The 10,662-nt window shown below is 38.1% G+C and overlaps 1 protein-coding gene across 1 annotated transcript; it reads left to right on the top strand.

Annotated features, from left to right (window-relative positions):
• Positions 1-6,344: 6,344 nt before the first annotated feature.
• Positions 6,345-8,218, top strand: LOC130102528 (galactose-specific lectin nattectin-like; the record flags this gene model as incomplete). The annotated part of the gene is made up of 4 exons (XM_056268484.1): positions 6,345-6,428; positions 6,773-6,907; positions 7,924-8,032; positions 8,151-8,218. Coding segments are annotated over 4 exons (396 nt in total), but the record flags the coding sequence as incomplete, so codon positions are not given.
• Between the last annotated feature and the right edge of the window lie 2,444 nt (positions 8,219-10,662).

Genomic DNA, 10,662 nt, shown 5'->3' on the forward strand with positions numbered 1-10,662 from the left:
GATAAGTATCAGGTTTTGCATTATGATTACAATCAAACAATAACATTTGGTTAGAAACGGAACACAATGCAAACATTTTTGTTACTCAGTTTTTGATAATTAAAATATCTAACAAAATAAGGGATGGATAGTGATAATTCAAAACACTTTATACAGACATTTTGCAATTAATTGATATTTTATTCATTTTAATTCTATAAATGGTAATAAAAACTTCAGAAGGGAACAGCAATTATGATCTAACAGTAAAAACATAATAAAATAACATTAAACATAACAGCAAACAAGGTTAAAAAAGAGGAATAAAATGTAATAATACTAAATATTATTTTAACTATGTACATACAAACTGTAATTATTTTATGTTGCATATGCAACATATATCAGGTACAACTATTAGGCTAAACTAAGAGCAAACACAATAATTATTTGTGTGTGTGAGTGTGTGTGTGTGTGTGTGTGTGTGTGTGTGTGTGTGTGTGTGTGTGTGTGTGTGTGTGTGTGTGTGTGTGTGTGTGTGTGTGTGTGTGTGTGTGTGTGCATTTGAGCGAGAGAGAATCTCTTTTGTATTTTTTAATTTATTGATTTTATTTAGCATATTCTCAAAATTTGCTGTTGCAGTCTTACCAGTTAATTTCTGTGTGTGTGTGTGTGTGTGTGTGTGTGTGTGTGTGTGTGTGTGTGTGTGTGTGAGTGAGTGAGTGAGGTGTGTGTGTGTGTGTGTGTGTGTGTGTGTGTGTGTGTGTGTGTGTGTGTGTGTGTGTGTGTGTGTGTGTGTGTGTGTGTGTGTGTGTGTGTGTGTGTGTGTGTGTGCATTTGATCGAGAAAGAGTATCTTTTGATATTCTTTTCATTATTGATTTTCTTTTGCATATTCTCAAAATTAGCTGTTACATAGCTGTACATTTCCTATTTCTCTGTGTGTGTGTGTTTGTGTGTGTGGGTGTGGGTGTGGGTGTGTGTGTGTGGGGGGGGGGGGGGGGGGGGGAGTTGGGTGTCTTATTTGCACTCTTGATGTTTTAGAGTGTCACCCCTTCATTGCTGTACACTTTTTTTCTGCACAGTGGCTGATCTGTAGCTTGTACCACCAAAAGTTTCTCTGAGTTTTCCTATTTTTTCGTATTTCCCATTCATTTCCTATGTCGGTCATTTTGGACCGGAAGGAAGCTAAGTGTGACTATTTTTTTTACGACCCTTTAACATATCCGAATCATCTCCTTGATTTTTGTGTGTGTTCACATAGGTAATACAACAAAAGTCACCAAGTTTCATCCCCCTCCGATGAAGCAAAAAAAATTAACATTTCAAAACGTGTTCGTTTTCGGTCATTTTTGACCGAAGAAGCATTTTCATTATTAAAAATTCAATAATCCATGTTCACATTTTAGATTTCAATTCCAAAATGTTCCATTCTGTTTAGACATAAAACATAATATTCAACAGGTAATTTTCGGGCAATTTTATTTCGCTTCACAAATTCGCTTTTGTCACAGGTCGGGGTGAGCGCCAGCGGGCCGCCCACCCCTAAACTGGAGCACCGCCCCGAGGAGCAGACAGTGGAACACAGGAGGCAAGACACAGGATTATAAATAACAAGTCTTTCACGCGCGTGAACTGAGTTTTGCGGAGAAATGTTCGTCTCGCCGTGACAAAACAAAGACAAAGTGTTCAATCCATTAAACAAATTAAACATAAATTTCCTCCACCATGTATTTTTCCCTGTCCACAGTCGGTGATGCAGGGAGTCTTGTGATTGGTTTTCAAGCCAGCCAATCAGAATTTAGCAGCCTCATCTCTGATTGGCTGGAATTGTGGCATATTGTAACACTGGGTTGTGTTGAGCACGCGAGCCGTCTGCGCTTCGAGAGCGCTCAGGGCTGGTATGAGAGGTGCAAGAAAGTGAAACTTTAGAAAAATACAATAATAAAAAAAACAACACATTTTTTAATGGCTCATTGTCAAGGTTGTTTCAGATCAACACCTGCAAGTGACCACTAGGTGTCACAGTGGAGACGGGTGTCGGATTGATTCGAAGCCTCGACACAATATGGCACATTTGCTTCAACTGTTTCATTGCTTCACGAAGCCTCGATCTGCCCATCACTACTTTGCAGCTTCCCTCTGCTGCCTTTCTGTATCTCTCTCCCTGTGTTCTCTCCCCTTTTCTCTCTTCAAAATGGTCTTTTTATACTCCACTTTGGGAGCATGTGCCCCAATCACCGCTCTAGCTCCTTCCCCTCCACTCCTGCCACTCATTTTCTCAATAATCACCCGTTGACATCACTACTAATGATCAATCATCACTTAATTAATGACTTAATTATCTCATTAACTTTAACACTTCATCAGTGTTACTTTAACACTCTGTAGAGTGGGACCATATGTACTCTGAGCAGAGTTGATTTAACACGGGGGATTTTGCTGTGTAGAAGTGGGTCAAGTACAAACTATAGAAGAACCATGTTTGACCAGGATGTGAGAACATGAGCAGGTGCCGGATGGAGATGATGATAAACTAACTCTCCTCCAGTATATAAAGATAAACCAGGGCTACACAACGCAATATCCAGACATTTACATTAATCTACTGAACTGGTTCGTGTCATTAAAATACATAATTGAACCATTTAACCTTTGTAATATTAATTTATGTATAACTCTGTTTCAGTGTTCTTTGAGAAACGATGGCGCTCTGGACTGTCTACCTGTCTCTCTGTCTTCTCATAGCTTTGAGTGCTTCAGGTAAGAGTATTATTCCACGTTTCACATCATAACTGTTATTTTAACATGAATTGTAGGCAGCACACCTGAGACTCTGTAATGACTAATCAGAAGAATGATCTAATAGAGTATCAGTATCAGTTCTGTTTTAATAATGCAGTATTTCTTTATTTTTAAGAGGAAACAGATCCTGTTGGAAATGAACGTTGTGGCGGTAAGGTTTCTCTAGTCTTCTACTTCTCTTGTCAGTGTTTGTTTGTTTGTTTATTTATTTAATAAGGGACAATGCACATTAATGAACATAAGGACAATGCCCAAATGTAAATGAGCCAGATTTAGCAGACAACATTAAAAACATAAACAGATTACATAGACACAGTCAATATCAAGCAAGCACAAATAATGACACAATATCAACCTGTGAATACATGAACGCACTACTGCAGATTATGACCACATATTTGCAAGTGTGTATGTATAGTACAGTCCAAAAAAAAACCTTTGCATTTCTATTTCTTAACAAATTATTGTAATACCTGATGATCATGTTCTCCGGCATGCTTTAAAAATGTTCTAAAGAGCATTTTGGAAGCAAGAATATTTGACTGAAAAACAGGTTTGCATAATTAATGTAAAAACAAAAATACTTATTAGTGACTGGAAAGAGTGCAAATTCTTAAATGTCTTTCTCTTCACATCATGATGTTTTTTTTGTTCAAATAAAATGTAAATAGATTTACTACGGTAAGCCTGTTATAAACCTGTTATATTTTAGTCCTGGTTGTCGGGATGTTTTTGGGGGGAAATTGTGTACATGCGTCACTCGTCCGTCTCGACGGAGACGGAACATTAATATGTTTTTCTCATATTTTTTGTATTGTTTTTGTCTTAACGGCCCATAAAACTCATACATCACCCTTTATTTAGTTTTCTTTTGGTTAATTGGCGGCGCTGGGTTAATGCCGGTGTTATGCATTGGTCAAAAAAAGTCAGCGTTAGTTTTTTTTTTTTTGACAGACCGGCCCATGAAACACGTAGATCAGCGGCCCATTGGTTATTTTCTTGATGGACACTGGGCTGGTCCAATCGCATCTTTAAACTCCTCCCCCTCTGGGCTCTGAGCGAGCGTCCAGTGTCAGTGGGTATCTGTCAAAATCAGGGCTGGACTGGCCATCGGGCATACCGGGCGTTTGCCCGGTGGCCCGACGTGCTTTGTGGGCCGATACATCTCATACTTAATTTTTTTTTTTTTTTTTGAACGGCCCATAAAACTCGTACATCGGCGGCCCATTGCGTTTAGTTTTGTTTAATTGGCGGCTCTGGGATCTTTGTGCCGGTGTAATGCATTGGACAAAAAAGTCAGCGTAGGTTTTTCTTTTTCTCACAGACCGGCGCATGATGAAACGCGTAGATCAGCGGCCCATTGGTTATTTTCTTGATTGACACTGGGCTGGTCCAATCACATCTTTAAACTCCTCCCCCTTTGAGCTCTGAGTGAGCGAGCAGTGTCAGTGTGTATCTGTCAAAATAGTCAGAGCGATGGAGAAGAAACGCAAGGAATGTGCAGAGAAATAGCGTGAAAAAGAAACTTCAAAGGCCCTTCAAGTGTCTGATGAGGATAGTGAGGAGGATAAGGAGAGAGATGAGTGAGTGCAGAGAACTGTGGTAAGCAGAACTAGGCTACTGTCGCGTTTAGTTAGACGCTTGAACATTCGCTCGAGTTCAAATTTTTCGCGGAGCACATTCCCGGCAAACGCGTCGCCCAATTCGCGTCATTCGCAACGCCCGGCGCGAATGATGCGTCTATTCGTGTCTTTGCATTGACTTTGTATGTAATCTACTCGCCCAAATAATTAAATTCGTGTTCGGTGTGAACACACCATTAGGCTATGTAGGAACCCACTACCCAGTTACGCATTATTTACACATCTGCATATTTGACGATTACGCATTTGATTAGAATTGTAATGAGACAATAATGAGTAATGAGTTTGTAAACCATATTTTTCTTCAAAATAAAAGCTCGATGCCGTTTCCGTCAAAATAAAAGATCATGTGCTTATCTCTGTTTAGAAATTAGTACGAAACTAATTATGAAAGTTGCTTTTATTTTTCAGTGCATTTGTTTTACAACATATGGCTATTACTGTCATGGGATTAATATTATAACTATTATTATGTAGTAGTGTAATGTAGACAGACACTATATCACAACTAAAAGAGTTTTGAGTTTTTCTTTGTTCAATTTGCACACTGAATATGGGTTGGAGCTCTTTATTTTGAACTCTCAAAATTTTCTTACGGGGGAGCATGCCCCCGAACCCCCCTAGAGGGACAGAGGTTCACTCACCACAGATTTCACAAAAACCTGTGGGAAAAACCGGTATTGCTATCCCAGCTTATAGCTTTCTTTAGGATTCATCACTGTGGAGTATAGTTCAACTTAGTAGTTATTTCATCGGTTAACTCTTACTCACTCCTATTCACTTATGGCATTAGTGGTTTTAATAGGAGTTGGTATACATATTCAAGGGCGTGCAAAGTTCGGTTGTGTTATATAGTGGGCCAGTCTGGGCCAAAATGCCCGGGCCGATTTTTTTGTCCCAGTCCAGCCCTGGTCAAAATAGTCAGAGAGATGGAGAAGAAACGCAATGTAGAGAGAAAAATAGAAACAGGCCCTTCAAGCAGACACTGTAAAAATATGTTTTCTGCAGCAGCAGGACCTTCATCAGCTCCCGTGTCTGATGATGATGATGATGATAGTGAGGAGGATCAGGAGAGAGATGAGTGTGTGTAGAGAACTGCTGTAAGCAGAACTACTTTCAGAACACTTAGGCTATGTCATGAGTGTAGGAACCCATTGCCCAGTTATGGATTATTTCCACATCTGGATAGTTGACGATTACCGCAATTTAAAATAAAAGAGCACGTGCTTCTCTTTCAAGTATAAAAAATTAGTACAAAACTAATTATGCAAGTTTCCTTTATTTTTCAGTGCATTTGTTTTACAATATATGTCTATTAATGTCATGGGATTAATATTATAACTGTTATTATGTGGTACTGTAATGTAGACAAACACATGTAGACATGTAGTCAGTGGTTAGTTAGTGGCAGGGTTAGTTGTCACAACGAACAAGAAAGGTTGACATGGAGAAGATAAATCTCCAGAGAATCACCCATTTTAAACAAATGGCGATCAGAGGAGAGTCTGCTAGAGAAAAGAGAACGTGACAGAGCTCGTAAAACAAAAATTAACATCGGCTAGGATTTTCAAAGTTGGCGAGAACTGAGGGATTTGAAATGTTGTAAAAGCGATGAAGAGATGATGGTGTTTTATTCCTCGACTGGTGAGTAAGGTGTATTATTGAACAGATAGACTGTCATATGTATCTCTCTAACAGAGTACACTGTAAAGCATTTATTGTGAAGTGTCGCCTTCATCTGCACTGTCATGCAAAGCCGAAGCACGACCAATATAATGTTGCATACCTTTTTGTTTTTTAACCGGTAAAGGGACAAAAGTTATGTACTGCACCCTTTAAATGAAAGTTATTCATTGAATTACATGGTAATTAATGGTAAAAAAATAATACAAATAATAACACACAAAACTTCCCTTTAACAGCCTGTTGGCCAGGATGGTCTGCCTTTAGATGCAGATGCTTCAAGTTTTACAATAACGCTCAAACGTGGATTAATGCAGAGGTATGATACATTCAGCTTCTAATATGACATTAACATCATATAAGTTTATTCTTGGTTAATAACAACTAATCTAGTTTTTAAGTGATCCTAACACACAACACATTTCATGTAATCATGAGAGTAGTGTGTTAGGATCACTTAAAAACTAGATTAGTTATATCTAATCTATATATACAGTAAGAACCTTTTCTACAAAAGTAGTCCCACCTCAAAAGGCAGATTTTAGACTTCATGTGTAAAATAATACATTTGAAAGCATATCACAGATATTGAAAAAAATAATTTTAAATATAAACTTTTATTTTTATAAATAGTGGTGTTTGCTTATGTTTCCACCTCTACAGAAATTCTGCTTGGACTATGAAGGGAACCTTGCTTCTGTGCACAGCCATGATGAGTACAGGTTTATCCAGGACCTGATTAGACACGAAACTCAGGCCTCAACGCAGTCCTGGATCGGAGGAAAAGATGGTGGTCATGTATGTCATTTTTTTTCATTTTTCATGCTTTTTATTAAAACATTTTTCAAAATGCATAAAGATAGATGTGTTTTTATCATTTTGTTTATTTAATTTTTTTTTAGGTGCTTTTGAATAGTTAGTTTAGGGCATTGGCAACCATGAGATGGGCACCACTCACCATGATGATGTCACTCGAGTGTTTCTATTGTGAAATAGAATGGCTGATAGAGATAAATGTGCAATTTAGCCCTGTCTTAAAGGATTAGTTCACTTTTAAAAAAACTTTTGCTGATAATTTACTCACCCCCATGTCATCCAAGATGTCCATGTCTTTCTTTCTTCAGTCGAAAAGAAATTAAGGTTTTTGATGAAAACATTCCAGGATTTTTCTCCATATAATGGACTTCACTGGGCACCAAACGGTTCAAGGTCCAAATGACAGTTTCAGTGCAGCTTCAAATGGCTTTAAACGACACCAGACGATGAATAAGGGTCTTATCAAGCGAAACGATCGGTCATTTCAAAAATAAATATAAAAGTTGATGTTTTATTAGCACAAATGCTCGCCTTGCTCTATTCTGTGACGCACATTAGTGACGTCACGTAATACGCAATGACATTGAAAAGGACGTGCATCATTTATTCATCGTCTGGTGTTGTTTAAAGCCATTTGAAGCTGCACTGAAACTGTCATTTAGACCTTGAACTGTTTGGGTCCCAGTGAAGTCCATTATATGGAGAAAAATCCTGGAATGTTTTCATCAAAAACCTTAATTTCTTTTCGACTGAAGAAAGAAAGACATGGACATGATGACATGGGGATTATCAGTAAAAGTTTTTTTTAAAGTGAACTAATCCTTTAAGTATTTTTCACATATTCTTCACTGATACCCTGTTTGTGAAATCATTTCTGTTGAGATTTTTAAAGTGGAGATTGGGTTAGGGTTCATGAGAAATCATCTTTTAGATGAATAAAGATAACATTAAGCTATGTGAGCATAAACACAATGTCCTTTTCTCTCTTCTGTTCACAGGAGGGAGTTTGGCTCTGGACTGATGGAACCAAAATGTACTTTCAATACTGGTTGCCTGGACAGCCTGATAACACTGCTGGAAATGAGCACTGCCTTGAGATGAACTTTGGTAAGTAACTGCTGTTATAGTCTATCTAAATAGACTAAATAAACATTAATTCGTTTTTTTATATTTTTTTATTATACACAAATGATAAAAAAAACTATTTTTTTGTATCTTGCATCAGGTGGCTACTGGAATGATGACGTATGTACTGTAAAGAAGCCGTTTGTGTGTGTGAAGAGAACCAGCTGAAAAATCAATAGAAGAAACAGACTACTTTAACTCATTTACTTTCCTTTAGAAATGTTCAATGGAGGTAATAAATGTGTTTTAAAGAAGGCTAGTTTTGTTTGTTTGATTGTGTTTTGTGAATGATAAGTTAAAGACTCAGTTACACCTGTTAAACACCATTTAATAATTTGGGTATCACTCCAAGTTAGAATAAGTCATTTGGCATCCTAAAATGGCCACCAACAGTAAAACAAAACCCCAAAACACATGGAGATTCCTAGAATAAATCCTCCAAATAAATAATTAAACAAGTAAAATTATAACGTGAAAAAGTTCACACTCGCCAAATATATTAAAGCCACTCTTATAAATGTCAAGTATTTACTCCACTTTCTCCAAAACCAAGTAATCTATATGACCTGTTTTCGTACAGTATGCTGCAACTTTCCCCAATTCTGTAACCCATGAAAGACGATGATCATGGCAAATCCACAGACTAACTAGTGGAAGATCGGTAAATGCAGTATATGAAAAAGACAAGAGGCATGACGTGATTGACTGCCAAAAAACACCTGTTAATCTTTAAGGTTTTATTAATTTAAAATGTATTTATTTATATGTATTGTTTTATTTATTTAAGAGTTGTTATGGGATACCAAATAAAATATACCTGTAGTAGCTTTTTCCTGTCGGACCTTTGTTCCCTATTTGCTGCTACTGTTGGCTGAGCTGGATATAGCTTGACGTGTGCAGTTGTAAAGATGAGGAGTAGAAGTTGATCCAGTCGGTCCAATGACCATTTATTGTTAATGATGGAGATAGAATGTTAGCCTACATAAAATTTGAGGTAAATAAAACAAACAATTAAACTAAAGTAGTCTCTTATATGGTAGCAAACGGCTTGTCACGTCATGGAACCATACGGCACACCACCACACGGTCAAAAGACTGTTTGCCCTCTCAGCCACACCAGATACTGTGGCTTCCTGTCTTAGGCCTTTCCCCTCGGCTCCACCTTCAGCCTCACAACTGTCCTTTAGGTGGCGGTAGACCGAGCTGTGGCCATATATAATCACTCACTCACACACACACACACACACACACACACACACACACACACACTACTATTCACAAGAAAGAAACATGAAGTCAACTCAAAGCTCAACTTGGCTCGTACAATACCTATTATTTTACATAAGAAACCACCTATTGCTATTCTATCAAGTTATATTTTAACACGCAGTGTGTGTTAAAAATCTACACAACATGTGAAAATACCATCAACGACTTTAAGTTCCCACTCTCCTTCCTTTTCATCTTAAATACATACAGGCAGTTTTCTGAACATTTAAAACAACACTGAGTAAACCAGTCTGAAATTTTGGAAATTGCAACACCTGAGGTACCCCTGTAAAACAATCTCTCAAAAACGATACATGCATTTCAATCCGGGTACACTGTTTCCTTGATGTAAGATAAGATTCAATCCATTTCATTGTTTCTACTGAAAATTGTAAATATAATTTAGAGAATATAATATTATGATTTAACGTATCGAATGCCTTTTGTAAATCAAGAAATACTGCACCCAAAACCCCACCCTTATATAATTTTGACCTCACTTGCTCGATAAAATAACAAACAGCCGTTTCCATTGAATGCTGTTTACGAAACCCAAATTGCATTGGGCATAATACATTATATTGTACATTTAAAGGTGCAAAACGCAAGTCTCTGAGTTTTTGCAGAACTACGCCGCCTCTGGCGACAAGCGAAACTGCAACCAGAGTTGTGCACGCTCATAGACCACACGTACGCACGCAGTAAAACCAATTCTGATTGTACATGTATCTAGCTTACGCTAAAGCATTAGCTGCCTGCTACACATTTTACGCATCGTCATTTGTTGTCATACATAGATTGGCCGTATCAAACATTGGAGACTGAGCCAGTGTCTTAACGTTTTATCAAGAAAAAAGCCAACTGAGGATCCTGTTTGAGACCAAGAGCAGACCAGAGATCTCTCCATTTGTTGAATGCCTTCCCGAGGTTGACTCTCGTCTTACTCCGACGCCTGTCTGACTCCAATTTGGACCTTTTGGTGGCACTAGACAATTTGTTTTTCTTTATTTTACGTGGAGTTTGCGTTGGGGTTTGGAATGGACTACAAGCCGGTCTCTTTAAATCCATCTTCTACCTTTGACCCACAAGTTGTCTTCGCTGATGCGGAGAATGGCGGCGCCGGCGAATACACAAACCTGCGAGACATAGCCTGGTGAGCGTGAACGCGCATGACGTCACGCCCAGTCTCAAATTCGAGCCCGAATCCCTCTTATATATTTTACTGTACAGGATTATAGGGGCAATCTCAGTGCGCAGAGAAGGGCTCATTAAGCCCATCAGGCAGTTCTTTAAGCATGTATAGGATAGAAAAACAGGTATTTTTAACATGAAAAGTTGTGCAA

Source organism: Rhinichthys klamathensis, unplaced genomic scaffold (assembly GCF_029890125.1).
Source record: "Rhinichthys klamathensis goyatoka isolate OS25496 unplaced genomic scaffold, OSU_Roscu_1.1 h1tg000274l_1, whole genome shotgun sequence".
NCBI lineage: Eukaryota > Metazoa > Chordata > Actinopteri > Cypriniformes > Leuciscidae > Rhinichthys > Rhinichthys klamathensis.